Genomic DNA, 17917 nt, shown 5'->3' with positions numbered 1-17917 from the left:
ATTAGAGTTTAAAGTTTGTTGCCTCAAACAGATGGGTATATCACCAGCTCTTGCCCCACAAATTCATGGCCTTAATATTTCATTGCTGCCCCTAGAAGGAGATCAAAGTTGTAATTTAAATTGGCCTATGTTCACTAACTGAGACAGCCCTGAAAGAGAGCATCTTGAAGAACAAAAAATAATTTTTTAGTGATATAAGCCTCCTCTTAACAGGTCAGCTTGATGGCAAACATCTTGTATTTTCTTATGGGCAAGTCAGCCCTAATTCGTTCAGGCCGGCTCCAGTGAAAGTCTTGTCTTTTAAAGGATCAAATCGGCCCCATAATAGGCCTCTTCAATCTGTATATATATTGCCTAGTTGTGGAAATCAAAGGGCAGAAGATCAAGCATCGTTTCACAAAAAAATCTTCTGTTTTAGCACAGGCCAAGCCCTAGAATGAAGTATCAGAAGAAGGCCACATTTGAGACACCTCTTCTAGAGCAAGTTCCGGAGTACTTCTCTGTATGGTGTTTCTCTGACAAGACTATTTTGAGAAGCTGTGTGAAGGAAATTAGAGGCACATTTCTGAGAAATTTTTCAGCCTATCTATGTCACAATTTGGCCTCCCTGAGGCACAAATTTCGGCCTTCCTGAGGCCTGATTTGAAGACTTCTGCACCAAATTTCTGAGGCTTGCTTCTGAGACCGCGTGGAGGAGGCCCCCAATTAGGGTCTGTTGAGACCATAGGTCTGTGGAAAACTCGATCTTGACTAAAGCCTGTTCTGAGGTTTTCAGAGGCAGACCCAAGCTCCTAGACAGATCAAATTCTGAAGTTTTTTAAGGCAGAGGCAGATCCAAGTTTCCTGACGCAGAACTAGGCCTCCCTTGAATCTGTTCGTTCAGTCTGTTTTGAGATGAGGCAAGCATTAAGGCTGATTATAGAAGGTATGACTTTTCTTTTGGACAGTATTGAGAATTAGAAGTCAAAGCAATGTTCCACCAAGGTTCTGGGACGAGGGGGCGAGGGAGCGGCCTATGCAAAAGCTCCCCACCATTTTTTAGGAAATGTGGGGGAGCGTCAGGGTCTTAAAAACTTATAAATATAAAATATAATTTATTAATTGAGTCCACTATGACAATTTGGTTTGAATTGAAAAGATGCAAAGCATGATCATTGATATGAATATCATTATCTAAATTTCTAATATCATATAAAATAATAAATTTAAAATTCTAATTTATAATCATACATCAATGATTATACATTATAACAAAATACAAAGACAGCAATACCACCATCTTCAGCATTCTGATAATACACAGCAAACCTCAACAATGTCGTTGTAGAAGATCACTGTAGATCTATTCTTCCTGCATCTCTGTTATCAATAAAAGATCTTAATCTCAGAATCTTAACACTTTTGTCCTCTGCAACTTCAACAATATGTTATCAAGGCAACTCTGTTCAGTTCTAGGCCAAACTGCTATAATCATTGGTGAGTTTTGCCCATCTGTACATAGTATCAATTACAAGGATATACAAAACAACAGTGTTGTGTTATGCTCGTGTGAATTCTATTGTCAATTGTATCCTTGTTGAAGAGTGACTGTTGTGCAGACTCCTGATGGCATAACAAGATGCTAATGCCTCTGTCCACTGATGCACATTTGTGTCTAGAACATTACTCATACTTCTATCATAACTCCAAAAATCTGCAATCTAAACCTGTAGCTTCCATATCTGACAATTTGGCTATATGTATTACAGCTTCTGCTCCTTTACTTTGAAACTCTTGTTTAAATTCAAATTACAATGACCTCAAGGATTACTGTAACTTGATTATACAGATACTTGTAAGACACCAGTTAGGGTTACTTAGAGAAATCAAAAATACTTCAACGTGATCGGTGTGTCTTTTAGAAAGCAAGCACTGCCACACAAAAGTTAAGTTAATTTGATGCTGAACTTCTTTGCCTTCTAATATTTCTTATCGTCACAAACTGAATTCTTCACAAGAGGGAGCCTCTGATGTTGATCATCCATAGTGAATCTTGAAGAGCCGAGCTTTGAGAGAAGCAAAGAAGCATTGATGAGTAACCACTTCAGGGATGATCTCCTCACAGAATGTGTAGGGTAATATTGAGCAGCAACCACAGATAAATGAATTTGTTTGGATCAAACTCAGAATTTGTCTAGTCAGAGGGCTGACGGTTCATAGTGATAGCAATCCTCAAGATCTGTCTTCAATTCTGTTTAATATGTGCACTCCAAAATTCCCGCAAATAACCAAATCACATTACCAATGTGATAGCCATATCAAGGGTCCATTCTGCAATCTGCAATGTTCCAACAGATGCCATCGAGGTTCCATGCATGGGAGTGATCAGATCTAGTAATAACAACACACACAGCGCGCGAAGGCTGTGTGTGTTGTTATGTGTTCACCCTGCCGTTTTTATAACATGAAACAGCTAAATTCCAAAACCCTACGCTTAGTTTAACTGTTAATTAAAGATTAGTTTTAGGGTTAAGTTAATTAAAATCGTTTTTTTTTTGCATAAATGTGTGCCACGTCCCCCCACGCCCCCCCTCGTCCCCTCACGTCCCCCCTTTCAGAAACGCCCCCTCAAGAAAGGGAAATGACTCCCTGGCACGTCCCCTTGAGTTTCCTCATTTTTGGGGGCGTGGGGAAACATCCCCTACTCGTCCCCAAGTCCCCGGAGCGCGGGCGAGCGAGGAAACTAGACCCCTAGGGGAGGGGGCGAGTCCCCGTGGAACACTGAGTCAAAGTAACAGCAGTATATAATTTGGAGATTCAAGGAGCAGACCTAATGTTGTAAATAACTTAGAAGAAATAGCAGTGTTTGCAAGTTATTGTAATTGGGTCATTATCCCTGGTATGAGAGCCAAAGAGTTTTTGTTCTATCTTTTATTATAAAGGGTGGCAAGGTGGTGCTAGGCAAGGAAGTTGTAGCTTCCTTCAGGAGGTTGTCGCCTCCTTCCAATAGGGGCTGGTAAACCAAGGGTTGTAGCCCTTCCAGTTGTCACTAGTAAACCGGAAGTTGTAGCTTCCCTCGAGAAATAAATAAATTGTTTATATATTTATATATATATATATATATAGCCCCAAGGGACAGCTCAGTTGGTCGAGTCCCTGTTGCTAAGCACCTCACTTATCGGGAGGTCACGGGGTCAAATCTCCTCAACGCCCTGGGTTAGGTCTTGCTAGTTTGGCCAATGGGTAGATCCCTTCGGGTTGATCTAGCTAGATTTTCCCGTGGATGTAGTGACCACTCAGTGTCTGTGAACCACCCTTGAAAAAAAAAAATATATATATATATATATATATATCTTATGTTCCTTGATGTGATGTTATTGGTTAATGCTTTATGATATTAAATTGTAAGAAAAAGTGAAATACTGATTCAGCCTCCACCCCCTCCCACTCTTAGTATTTCCAACAAAACAATCAATATAGGCTCAACAGAGAGTCTTTGACTTGAAATGTGAAGATGACAACCTTTTAAGATGAATCAGCTATATGTTTGCAGTGCAATTTGTTCTCATCCAACAAACCAGCTTATTTTCATAAAGCTTGGATGTAAGTAATTAACGCATCAGCATTACGTCAATATGTCAATACCCTGTCATATGACTATAAAGAAGAATTCAGTGCCGAGTATCCTACCAAACAACAAGGGTGGGTTCTAAAATAGCATATTGCACAAGAAATGGTCTAGTGAGCTTCAATCGCATTAACCTCTTATCACTGCAAGTATCTCAAAATAAAAGATAAAATTAACTGTTTGCCTAGATAGCCATTAACAAAGCCTGGGATATCAGTATACACAAGCATGCACCCGTTAAAAATTATGTTTCTTATGCTCACCTCCAACAAATAAGGAGAATCCATTGCATCTATTATTAGTCTGTGTATGTCTGCCCTATCTTTTGCAAGATCAGCCAGGCAACCAAGCACTCGTAGAGCTAAGGCCCTGGCCACAACATCACCACTATTAACAACTTCTTTAATTCTCCTCAACATTTCCAGATGATTAGGCATTCTCTCTTTTGTAAGAATACCTTTATATTTATCACCAGTTTCACTATAGCAATGGCTCTTAAATTCAAGAATCAAAGCCTTCTCAATACAGAGTCTTGTGAAGTTATTTCCAGTTCTAAAGGCATCTGCAAGGCGAAGAAGGATTGAATTTGCAAAGGCTCTATCTTGCCCAGCATCCAACTTAAAAAGACTTGCTGTCAATGCTGTGACAACAGGCTCTTCACTCCACTTCTGGAGCCTTGGCCCCATCTTCATAATAGCTTCTACATGTGCACCTGAAACATAAGCAAACAAATATTATGAAACATATACAAGGAAACTATAAAAAAAATATATTTAAAGCATTAACCAAACATGTTTGAGAATAATGACGAAACAAAGAAAAAAAATATTTGCAGGGAAAAGATATTGAATGAAAAACTACAAAGAAAGTTGAAATGGAACAACAGGAAGCTGGCCTCCCTCAGTGATTGAACCTCGTATTTCCACCAAAGTCGAATATATTATTCCATTGATATTGCTGAAACTACCCAAGTAGACATGTCCAATGTGAGACCTACTAGGCTAGATATAAGGAGATACTAAATATTATTGAATGAGATGATTGATGATGCTTCCTCTATAAAAGAGGAAACTCCTTTCGTTGCAATTTGTTGTTGTTATTGTTGGCAACTTTTGAGCATACAACTTTCTTGAATAGCTACCTATTGAGGTGTTGACATTAATTCCTAAAGCTTTTCTAAGTTGGCTTTCTACTTTGGCGCATTAAAGGTTGATTGTGAAAGGTTATATCCTTCAATTCCAATGCAATGTTGTGCAATGATGCAAGAAAAATGTACGAGATACAATACAAGGCTATTTCAAGAGCTCTTCTTGCAATATATCACTGTCATAGATCAGCCCACAAATTGCATAATAGCAGTCCCATAATCCAGTTGAAAACAATCACTATTCCAATGGCAAAAACTTTAAACAATCATCAAGTGACTTTTAGGCTTATGAGGCTTATTAGATTTAAGTCCTAGACAATTGCTTCAAATCTTATCAGACTTCCTTAACAATGATATCAATCCAATATTTCAATTTCAAATGAGGTAAAACAGTGATATATTTACTCTCAAGTTATTTAGTGAATCACATTTAGGATCTTGAGATTATTTAGATTAGAATTAGGACCTTTTTTTAGTGATTATATGCCACCACTTATGTCATTTAGACCACTGTTGTTAATACTTCAGATCTGATGTAAACTCTAACAGTGAAAAGAGAGGGATGGAGATGCAAACCCTTAGTAGCCTATGCCAAGCTTGGGGATTACCCAAGAGAGAGAGCACTCCTCCAATGCCTACACTCACAAGAGGTTAGCTTGAAACACAAGGAACAGACTTCTTAGAGAACTGCAACCACAAATTGTTAGCCCAAATACATATGCAAATCATGGATCAAACTTGTACAACACTAGATAACAAGACTAGGTCTTGGAAATTTTGATATCTTGGCCTTGTAACCCTTCAAAAAGACCTGCAACACCAATGAATCAGCCTTAAAACAAATATGTATGATGGATCTAGCTCTCCAAGTGCTACGGCTAGGGCTAGGAAGCCCAATGAGGCTTGCAGCCGAGTAGGAAAGAGGCTCTAGGCCTCATGGCTAGGGCTAGATGGCCTTAGATGGTTGAGGTACGATGAGATCAGCCCACTAACCCTTCTTCAAAGTGAATTAGGGCCTGCAAAAACAAAAGTTAGCCACAAAAAATAATTCTACTTCGGGCCCTAATGACTAAGAAAATGTTGAAGAATCAAGGGCAATGGTGTATATTAGGATTCTTCTTGACTTGATAACCATTTGTCAAGCACTTTTACAATTATCTTAGCTGGATCTTCTTCTTATTATTATAGTGTGTGTTTCATCAAACTGCTACCAAAAACATAAAGACAAGAACACAAATGTTGGCTCTCTGCCAGGGCCAAGGCCCAAAACCTCTCTCTCTTCGAGAAGAAAAACCTTTGGTAAGTTTCTCTTATTGAAGGTTCTTTATTGATCAATGCCAAACCCTAGACCCTTGACTAGGATGTCCTCCAAGCACAAGACAAGTCCTTCCTCTTTCTGCACTTTGTTCTCCGGCATTAGTCTTCTTTCTTCTGGCACTTTGCTCCCCAGCACATTGACCTTCTTCTCCATTCCTTGTCTAGAGATAGACCTTGCTTATGTGAGCTTCTAGATGAGATGTTCCTTCTTCAATTCTTGGTGATGTCCTTTGCTTATGGAGACACCCTTTTCTTGCTCCAATGAAATACTTCTTGAGATATGTATGCAAACTGATATGACTGTACAGCAGCCCCAAATTCTCAGACATGTGATAGGTTAGCTTGTACTTTAGGCTCATTTTATCTTCGCTTGAGAGAGGGACATCTTCGCTTAAGTGAGAGGCCTCTAGGCCTAAGATCTAGCCCAAACAAAGATGGATACTTGACTCTTATGTTACTGCTGTTATACCCGCATACAGTGCTCCTTTTTCTTTGCACGTGTGATTGTTTCTGGCCCTATAGCCCTAGAAACAGTCCAAAGCTTTGCTCTTCTTCCCTTCTTCTTTGCTACACTTGGAGACCCTTAGACTTTCCTTGGTGGTACCCTTTAGTCATCCTCTATCTCGCTGATTTCGGAGATGATGATCTTCTATGCTGACGAGGGTTTATCCGGGGTTTCAACTGGGACGTTTGTCTCAGACTAAGAGGTACTACTGCCAAGGGAATTCTCTGTTGGGTAAGCTGGATTTGGCACCCAGATTGTACTCTGAAATTGCTTAATAAGAAAACCCTCAGATAATTGCACCGGTTTTCCCGCATTGGGTTTTTCCAGGGACATTGGTCCAAAAATAACGGTGTCATTTTGTGTGCTTGTTTCTGTTTCCTTCAGTTGATGATCTGTAATATGTTGAGCACGCACTAGTGTTTATTTTCAATATTTACATTGTAAATAACTTGTTAAGTAACGGAACAAGTAGGTAGGAATAAATCAGTAAAGTGCATGGAGGGTTTCTAACTGGTAGACTTAGAAACTTCAACATGGTATCAGAGCGTGATTGCAGATCACAGGAGAATTGAGGACATCAGCCGAGCGGAGCAATAGCAACAGAAAACAGTTGTCCTGAGTGACAAAAGTTGTTCCTAGTAGAGCAGCAACAAGGGAAGGGTGACGTAGTGCCTACGTCATCAAGGGTGAGCCAGGAAGAGGCAGCGCAAAGGCTAAGGGAGGCAAAGGGAGGCTCACGCAAAGCCACGCAGAAGCTAGGAGGGCTGACGCAGTTGGCTGAGGAGGTCGAGTTGTTGGTGCCGGGATTGCGCAGAGCCTAAGAGCTCTCACCTTCAGGTTGTTGGGGTTTAGGAGGATATGGGAAAGTTGTAGAGTGGAGTTGGTGGGGTACTGTAGTCAGAACAGTACCTAACAGGGCAAGGCCAAGGAGGAGGGAGTTGCTACCAAGGGTTTCTAGCCAAGAAATCTGGATCAGTGGTGCAGTTGCACAGACGATCAGAGTAGGGGGCATCTCGACATCGGCAGAAGGGTTTCCAGGAGGGAAATCAAGGCTTAGAGGGAGTCATATCGAGAACTTCCAGGAGGGAAGTAGAAGAGCAACATGGCACTACACGAAGTAAGAGACCAAGACAGACTGAACGGAGCCTCAAACATTACAGTCTGGAAGGCCAAAATCTTATCCGTACTTGACAGAAATTGTGTCAAGCACTTCGCCTTGAGGACGATAACAATACCAGTTGACCCAGCTAATAACAACAAGTACGAGGAGGCAATGGCAAGGGCCAAGAGCATCATCCTTGACAGGGTCAAGGACCATGTAGTACCACACACTGCCAAGAAGGAAACGGCAAATGAGATGTCGGAGGACCTAAAGAAATTGTACCAGCATACTTCTGTGCAGAGAAGGATGCTACTAGAAAATCGGATGAGGTCATATCAGATGAAGGGAGAACCGATCGACACCTTCCTCGGAGGACTGAATGAGATCCGAGATCAGTTGACTTCCATAGGAGCCACGCTGGATCGGGACTTGATGGTGAGGACAGCCCTGAATGCAGTCTCAGAAGACTGGGAGGTATTTGTCCAGAGTATACTAGGCAGAGGGACCCTTCCACCTTGGGAGGAGATGTGGGCGGCTCTTCGCCAAGAAGAGATCAAATGGCAGACCAAGGCGGGAAGCAGCAGTAAGGGGATCAGAGTCAAAAAGGAGGAGGAGGAAGATGTTGCCCTAGCATCTGAGGGAAAGCAAGAAAAACGGAAGAAGAAGGATCTCTCCAAGATCAAGTGCTTCCACTGTGGGGAGCTGGGTCATTATGCGACCCAGTGTCCAAGGAAGAAGAGTAAGGGAGAGTCTTCCGAGCCTAAGGCAACACCAGCAAGCGCAGAGAAGGAAGTGGAGATAGACGATGACTGCGCCATGAGTGCACACACGCCACTTGAGCGAAAGTGGGGAGACATCGAGCTGTAGTCAGACGTACTACAGGTGATGAGGGGCAGGATCCTCGAGAATTACCCAGCCTCTTGGATTAGACCATGCTACGGGAGCCCCGCAGAGGAGTAGCAGGACTAGCTGATGTGGGTAGAGATAGATGCGAATGGAGCAACAGAGAGAGATATAGTGCAGGAGTCCCAAAACAACGCGAGGCTAGCAGGATGCAGCAATGCGAGAGGCACGGGAGTGTTGCACCAGTGCAGGATGGCACAAAGAGGTGTGCAACGGTGCAAGATGTAGGGAGTTGTTGCAGCAACGCAGGGGTCAGAGAGGGAGCACTTGTCAGCGGCAGAGGGAGCTTCAGCATCAAGAGGGTCTCTAGCCCAACAGAGAGGTCAGAGTTAGGAGATCAGTTACTTAGTTCTCAGTGACTGAGTTTCAGTGCAACAGTGGGCAGCATGATGAGAGGAGATGCAGTGTAGATGCAGCAGTGGCAATGGCAAAGCCATGGGCAACAGCACTGGTGCAGAGGGAGTTGTCGTACAGATGCAGCAGTGGCAATGGCAAAACCATGGGCAGCAATACAGGATAAAGCAGTGCAGAGGATGGTGGGCAGCAAGCCTAGCATCAGCGCAGGGACCGATGTCGGATGATCAGAGTAATACTCAGTGAGGAGTATTGCTAGAGCACAGTCCTCGCTAAGAGGGAGTATTGATTTGTGGTAGCATCGGATGTGCTCTAGCCACGAAATTTGGTGGAGAGGTTGGGGCACATGAGATCTCCAATACCCAGAAAGGGTTTGGGCAGATTCTAAACAGTTTAGGAGATACTAAAATAATTAATATTTTTAATGGAGTCACAAAGTCTAAACTTAGGGAAAATATGCGTTCAACTTGATAATATGTGTTCACAATCTAGCGTTTTATCCAACAAACGAGTGTACAAACTTCAATGCTTCAATAGAGAATTAATGCACAGTTAAGAAGATATTCTACGTTCCAGTTTAGAGGTAACAAAGCTACTACTTAATAACTCTAATGTATCAGAGTATTTAACAACTCTAATGCATTATCAAGTCTAGTCATTTTCTTCATTATCAAACTTACACTTTAAAGAAACCAATCACAACTATTAACCAATGACGAAGAAGCAACAGTCACTCACAATTCAATGTTACTGCAATATCCTCTGTTCTAGAAAGTCGCATAATAGTTTGTACTGCTTTTGTGCTCTTACATCGATAACCTACCTCTACCATTGTTCAACTGGATAGAAGTCGACTTTGTAATATCCTTCTTAGCCAAAGATAGAATCAACCAAAACAATTTGTTGTCCTCGTTCGAGATATTCCTCCTGTACCGACTAGAATAACACGCAAAGAACAAGTGGACTCTTTATTCAGGAGCTTGTACCCAAAAACTTATGAAGGATCTGTGATTGTCACTGACATAGCAGAGGTATTTGAAATTTCAGACAATCTTATCCTTCTCATTGATGTTCTTGCTAACAGTTTTCGGAGAGGCCAAAAATTAGTTTTCTACTGTGTAGTATATGGTTGAATGAAATAGACTTTTGTACATTAGTGAAGGGGTCCACAGAATGTTCGGTCGAGTCCGGCTCTATTCGAGGACCCGAATCGTTCTTGGCCAAATAAACTCCACGAAAGCCCACACTTAAACCTTACCTTTCTTCCATTCCACAAACCTTTGCACACATATTGATGCTCTCCTTAGCGCATTGAATCTTCGTCGTCGATCTCATTCTTCAATCTGATGATTATCGCGCAATAACTCACGCCAACTAGCCTCAACCTCCAATTTTAGTTATTGTGCTAAAATAGCAGAACTATTTAATTTACCCGGTATATGGCAAACCTTCAAATTTTCCACGAAACGAAAGGAATTAAAACCCCAGTTCATAACCTTATCGCGTCCGAAATTTAAATTAACTCACATGCATCTTCCGACGCGATCACCATCAGATCTGACTCGTCTAATCGAACGGCTATCGCGTCACCCGCTCGCCAACTAGCTTGGCTGATCTCCACTGTCGATCAATCCCGCTTGATCCAACGGCTATCGCGTAATCTCGCATGAAATCTTGCACGATGCATAACAAGTCGAGAGCGCGCGAGAAAAGTGGTTTTCCCGTGCTACGTGTCAACCCCTCAGGTTAATCATGTGAATTTGCAAAATACCATTTACAGCTTTTAGGGCGCGTGAGATACTGCTTACCGCCTACAAAGACCGCTCCATTATTCTGCACGTTTTCCACCCTTCTGTCGACACATGCCTTGATGTGATCCATCCATTTCTTAACTTAATCTCCTGTGATAAGATCTTCGTCGCTCATCTTCCATTAACCCTGTCCATTGATCCGACTGATCCAACGGTTACTGTGTATTGTCGCCTGATTCGCTGGACCTCGAGCTGGAAGGATTTCCAGCCTCCAGCAAAGTATCAATTTCACCTGTTCAGCTTCCTGGCCTGCTTAAGGGTTTCGGTCTTGGCTTCAAGCTTCTTGGGAAGTCACCTGTGGACGAGAAAGTCGCAGTCCATAGATCCTCTAATGTGGGAGCAGGGGCAACGTTCATATAACTGCACGGTGTATATACTAATATGATTCAAGGCAACCACAGTCACTATGTACAATCGTGGTGTACATGCCAACACAATTTCACTAATAATTTCATTGACACAGAGGAAGTATTATGGTGCAGAGTCAGGAATATTAACACGGAGGGAGAGGCGTTAACCAAGAAACAGTCATGGTAATGCAGTATTATGAACATAGTAATACCGCATGACAATCACTCCATGTCAAGCAACACAATGTTCATCCAAAACGCAGTCAACACATTACCATTCAACATAGAATACCATTCAATGCAGAATATGTATTGAATATTTATGGTTGCAATACATACTTACTTCACTCATGGCACTCACCACGGTCATCTCAGTCTTCCACGCAACACAGACTTTAAAGGTCGTTCGATTTTCTATCAAACGCAGAGCATTCAGGTGCAGAGTCCATGTTGAAGTTTCTAAGTTTACTTAGTTTAGAAACCCTTCATGCACTTTTTCTGATTTATTCCTACCTACTTGTTATTTTTCTTTAACAAGTTATTTACAAAGTAAATACTGAAAATAAACACCAGTGCATGCTCAAAATGTTACAGATCGGCAACTAAAATAAACAAGAACAAACACACCACATGACACCATTATTTTTGGACCAATTTCCCCGGAAAAACCCAATGCGGGAAAACCACTGCAGCGATCTGGGGGTTTTCTTATTAAGCAATATCAGAGTACAATCTAGGTGTCGAAACTACCTACCCAACAAAGAATTTCCTTAGCAGCTACAGCTCACAGTTTGAGAGAAATCTCATGGCTGAAACCCCGGAAAAAACCTTCCGGCAGCTCCTCAGCACAAAACTGCTCTGCAACCCCAGCGTCTACCCAAACTGGGTTCCGTCAGCCCCTCTTTATCTCACGTTGGCCCTGCGTAAGCCTTTCTAGGCCTGCGTTAGCCCCAGGAGGCCCCGCATCAGCTCTGGGAGCCTCTACGTCAGCTGCGCTGGCCCCTCTGGTGCTCTGCACAGCACTTGGCTGCCTCTGCATGGCCCTGCGTGAGCCCTCGTTGCCTTTGCGTCACCCTCCTTCGCTGTTGTGCTGCTCTACCAACACAATCTCTGCCTTCTTTGTTTCTCTGTACTCAATGCCCCTCAGCTGCTTTCCCGATCATTGATTCTATCTCTCTTAGCAAACCCCGCTTTAGAAAATAGAATGATTGATCATCTAGTGTACTTCTCCAAGTGACCCTCAAGCCTCTTCTTATACTTTTCTTGTTGATATCTCAACAACCGAGATTAAGTCCCTAATCAACGACTAAGATTAGATCTAGCTTGATCCATGTCTTTTGGACCACTCTAACACAAATTCGTACTAATACACATTAATATTTTATTTTCCCTAAGTTTAGACTTAGAGACTCCATTAAAAATATTAATTATTTTAATATCTCCTGATCTGTTTATAATCTGTCCAAATCCTTTCTGGGTATTGGAAATCTCATGTGCCCTAACCTCTCCACCAAATTTCGTGGCTAGAGCACATTCGATGCTACCCCAAATCAACACTCCCTCTTAGTGAGGATTGTGCTCTAGCAATACTCCTCACTGAGTATTACTCTGATCATCCGGCATCGGTACCTGTGTTGATGCTAGGCCTTCCTGCCCAACATCCTCTGCACTGCTGCCTCCTGTACTGCTGCCCATGGTTCTGCCACTGCCACTACTGCATCTGTACGACAGCTCCCTCTGCATCCGTGTTGTTGCTGGTCCTTTCTCCCAGCACTGCATCCGCACTGCACCTCCTCTCATCAAGTTGCATCGCATTGCCCACTGCTGCACTGCAACTCAGTTATTAAGAAGTAAGTAACTGATCTCCCAACTCACCTCCCTGTTGGACTAGAAACACCCTCTGATGCTGAAGCTCCCTCTGCCACTGACAAGTGCTCCCTCTCTGACCTCTACGCTGCTGCAACAACTCCCTGCATCTCACACCGTTGCACACCTCTTTGTGCCATTCTGCACTAGTGCAACACTCATGTGCCTCTCGCACTGTTGCAACCTGCTAGCTCTGCGCTGTCTCAGGACTCCTGCACTATAGCTCTCTCTGTCGCTCCATCTGCATCCGTCTCTACCCACCCAGCCAGTCCTGCTACTCCTCGTCAGGGCTCCCGTAGCAAGGTCTAATCCAAGAGGCTGGGTACCTCAAGGATCCTGCCCCTCATCGCCTGTAGTCCTCCTGACTACAGCTCGATGTCTCCCCGCTTTCGCTCAAGTGGTGTGTGTGCACTCATGGCACAATCGTCGTCTATCAAAACTTCCTTCTCTGCCCGTGCTAGCACTGCCTTAGTCTCGGAAGACTCTCCCTTACTCTTCTTCCTTGGGCACTAGGTCGCATAATGACCCATCTCCCCACAGTGGAAGCACTTGATCTTGGAGAGATCCTTCTTCTTCCGCTTCTCCTACTTTCCCTCAGATGCTAGGGCCACATCCTCCTCCTCTTACTGAACTTTGATCCCTTTGTTGCTCCTACCTATCTTTGACTGTCATCTGATCTATTCCTGGCAAAGAGCTGCCCACATCTCGTCCTAAGGTAGGAGAGTTCCTCTGCCCAGGATACTCTAGAAAAACACTTCCCAATCTTCTGAGACAGCATTCAGGGTTGTCCTCACCATAAGCTCTTAATCTGGTGTCGCTCCTATAGCAATCAACTGGTCTCGGATCTCATTCATTCCTCCGAGGAAGGTGTCAATCGATTGACACTTCTTCATCTAGTACGACCTCATCTGGTTCTCGAGCAGCATTCTTCTCTGCACAAAAGTATGCTGGTACAAGTTCTTGAGAGCCTTCCCACATTTCAACTGTCGTTTCCTTCTTGGCTATATGTGGTACCACATGATCCTTGACCCGTCAAGGATAATGCACTTGGCCCTCACCATCGCCTCTTCGTACTTGTCATTATCATTGGGGTCGACTAGGATAGCTATAACCTTCAAGGTGAAGTTCTTAACACGATTCCTGTAAAGCACTGATAAGATTCCGGCCTTCCAGATTGCGAAGTTCGATGCTCCGTCCAGTCTATCCTGGTCTCTTATCCCGTGTAGTGCCATGACACTCCTCTACTTCCCTCCTAGAAGTTCTTTGTTCGACTCCTCTGAATCTCTACTTACCGTCTGGAAGTTCTCTTCTGGACTCCCTCTGAGTCCTGATTTCCCTCCTGGAAATCCTTCTGCCACTTGTCGAGATTCCCCCTACTCTGATCGTCTTATGCGACTACACTGTTGATCTGGGTTCCTCGGCTAAAAACTCTCGATAACAACTCCTTCGGCCCTGCTCTGTCAGGTATTGTTCTGACTACAATACCTCACCAACTCCACTCTACAATATTCTTGCAGCCTTCTAGACCCCAGCAACTACCTCTCTGTGAATTGCGTCAGCCCCTCTCTGCCCCACGCTGGTTCTGCGTCAACCCAAATGGGTCTGTGTCAGCCCTGGGATGCCCTGCGTAAGCCCTCTGGCCCTCTGCATCAGCAACGCTAGCCTCTCCGAGGCTCTGCGCAGCTCCCAGCTTCTTCTACGTGGCTCTGGCTGGCTCTACATCACACTTCTTGGCCTCTGTGCTGCTAGAAACTACTTATGTCACCTCGGGACAGCTTTCTGCTGCTATTGCTCCACTCGGCTGATGTCTCTTAGTCCTCCTGTGATCTGCAATCACGCTCTAATACCATGTTGAAGTTTCTAAGTTTACTTAGTTTAAAAACCCTTCATGCACTTTTTCTGATTTATTCCTACCTACTTGTTATTTTTCTTTAACAAGTTATTTACGAAGTAAATACTGAAAATAAACACCAGCGCATGCTTAACATATTACAGATCAGCAATTAAAAGAAACAAGAACAAACACACCACATGACACCATTATTTTTGGACCAATTTCCCCGGAAAAACCCACTGTAGGAAAATTGGTGCAACTATCTGAGGGTTTTCTTATTAAGCAATATCAAAGTACAATCTGGCTACTGAAACTGGCCCACCCAACAGAGAATTTCCTTAGCAGCTATACCTCACAATTTGAGAGAAATCTCCTGGCTGAAACCTCGGAAAAAACCTTTTGGCAGCTCCTCAGCACAAAACTGCTCTGCAACCCCAGCGTCTGCCCAAACTGGATTGCGTCAGCCCCTCTCTGTCTCATGCTGGCCTTGCGTCAGCCTTTCTAGGCCTGTGTCAGCCCCAAGAGGCCTTGCGTCAACTCTGGGAGCCTCCGCGTCAGCTGCGCTGGCTCCTTTAGTGCTCTGCGCAGCACTTGTCTAGCTCTGCATGGCCCAATGTGAGCCCTTGTTAGCTCTGTGTCACCCTCCTTAGCTACTTCGCTGCTCTCCCAGCACAATCTCTGCCTTCTCTGTTTCTCTGTACTCAATGCCCCTCAACTGCTCTCCCGACCACTGATTCTATCTCTCTTAGCAAACCCCGCTCTAGAGATTAGAATCACTGATCATCTGGTGTACTTCTCCAAGTGACCCTCAAGCCTCTTCTTATACTTTTCTTGTTGATATCTCAATGGCTGAGATTAAGTCCCTACTCAACAGCTAAGATTAGATCTAGCTTGATCCATGTCTTTTGGACCACTCTAACACAAATTCATATTAATACACATTAATATTAAACTTAGGGACTCCATTAAAAATATTAATTATTTTAATATTTTCTGATCTGTTTAGAATCTGCCCAAAACCTTTCTGAGTATTAGAGATCTCATGTGCCCTAACCTATCCACCAAATTTCGTGGCTAGAGCACATCCGATGCTACCCCAAATCAACAGTCCAAGTGGGTGCGTTTTTGCTATTTGAGGCAGTGGATAGAGAACCCACCACAAATCTAAGCTAAGAGAGGTCAGCCGGACAGTGTGAAGATGGAAGTTCTATCTGCAGGAATGCTAAATTGACATGCACAGAGAGGCCACAACACAAGTGGCTCAAATTGGAGCAAGAAGGAGTACGCCCGCTCTAATACCATGTTGAACACATACATGTCAGCAACAGAATATTAAGATAAGCATGAGAGTCTATCTATAATTAACAAATGATAGACATTTATAGTACGTTCATATGACCATTGGTTTTGTATTCCAAGGTCTCTTGGACTTCCTTAGACTATTCAGCTTCCACATCAACCCTTAGAGGATTCGGTGTCCAACAGATTCCATCATAGGATCTTAAATACCCTTACCCTACAAATGTTTCTTTGCTTTTGATGATGGAGGTCTTCTAAGATTCTTAATCATGATCAATTTTCTTTCATTGTGGATTAGGTCCTATTCTAGGTATGCTCCTTCTACATGAATATCTTGAGTTATATCTAGCATGCTCCTATATTCTAGAAGATATTTCTAACCATGCATTTTATTCTATTATTATAAATGCTCCTTCTACATGAGTATTTTGAACTCTATGTACATCATGCTTCTAGATTCTACAAGATGTTTCTACCCATGCAATTATATTCTATTCCTACATGCTTCTATCCTACTCAAAACCTTGAAAGAAGACCTTAAGTAAAGAAGTAGACTTAGTCATACTAGAGATCCAGAGGATCTTCCTTCTTTTGCTTATTGTATTCTTCTTTCATTTCTTGAGTCACATGAGCTTCTTCCCTTTTTCTTTTGTTATTGTTGTCCTTCTTTAGTTTAGGACAATTCCTCTTGTAGTGTCCATATTCTTGGCATCCATAGCATTAGACTTTGGACATATCTTTGTTGTTTATTCTGCGTGGACCAAATTCGCCAAATTTTCCCTTTCTCTTGGCCATGGTAACAAATGCTTGCTCCTTTGATCTCATATCTTCCTTTTCTTTAAGTCTTGTTTCCTCTATCTTGCATAGAGACCACATTTCACTTAGTGGGGTGGCTTCCTTCTTGCCATTTATGCTTGATGTGAAGTTGCCCCAATTTTCAGGTAGAGCATTGAGTACTACGGTTGTCATTTCTCTATCAGACATGACTTCCCCTAGCTCTTGAAGTTGATCCCTCATCTTAGAGATCTTCATGAAGTAGGGAGCTATTCCTTCCTTTGATATCTTCATCTTGTACAATTCATTTCGTAGAGATATCACTTCTCCAGCTGTGGTTACCGAGAATAGCTCTACTAGTTTGTCATAGATTTCTTTGGATGTCTCCAACTTGGAGACATAAGGAATGAGAGAGTCTTTGATGGATTCTATTAGAATCCTTTGAGCTCTTGTCTCATCCTTATTATACTTGGCTAAGGCTTGAGTTTGTTCCTTAGCAGGAATAGTAACATTCCCTTTGATGTGTGTTACACAGTAATTTGTCACCATTGGTCACCGTCCCTGTTACCCCTTTCCCGTACTTTGGAGGACTCATTCCGGGACCTGTGAGCAGTGACATAACTTAAACACACTTGCATTATGTTCCCCTAAGTATGGACTTCATGTGCCCTGAAGACACCTCTTGCAAAATATCCCTGAAAAGTGCCCTGTTTCCATTAGCGCGGGTCCACAATGTACTACACGCGCCAATGAACAAGATCCTCAAAAGAAGGCGCGCCCATTGGCGCTCTGTCTTAGAGTAACACCCGCGCCAACCGAGTTTGGAAAAGATTTTTAACAAACGCGCGCCCGGATGTTTTTACCTTCAAGTCATGAAGTCTTTTGAGGATAAAGCTAATCTTCTAGATGTCGAGATTCATCATCTATCCCTTACATCTATCCACAGCGGCTTTTTGGAGATAATGCCAATCCATAATGGGTGTCTTGATTCATTGTATTTTCTTCCCCTTCTCCATCTATAAAAGTCTGTCCTCATGCATTTGACAAG

The 17917-nt window shown here is 43.0% G+C and overlaps 1 protein-coding gene across 4 annotated transcripts in view; it reads right to left on the bottom strand.

Annotated features, from left to right (window-relative positions):
• Positions 1 to 17917, bottom strand: part of LOC149199597 (uncharacterized) — a 273175-nt gene that overhangs the window by 186779 nt on the left and 68479 nt on the right. For all 4 annotated transcript variants that reach the window (XM_089402500.1, XM_089402497.1, XM_089402498.1 and 1 more), the window contains exon 3: positions 3871 to 4319. In XM_089402500.1, coding sequence (XP_089258626.1) covers positions 3871 to 4319 — 449 coding nt within the window. The remainder of the gene's footprint in view (positions 1 to 3870; positions 4320 to 17917) is intronic.

The sequence above is a fragment of the Pinus tabuliformis genome, chromosome 2_1 (assembly GCF_031772625.1).
Source record: "Pinus tabuliformis cultivar Carrire ecotype Pingquan chromosome 2_1, CPIR1, whole genome shotgun sequence".
Taxonomy (NCBI): Eukaryota; Viridiplantae; Streptophyta; class Pinopsida; order Pinales; family Pinaceae; genus Pinus; species Pinus tabuliformis.
Note: the sequence above shows the minus strand (reverse complement) of the source record. Positions and strands in the feature narration are given on the sequence as shown.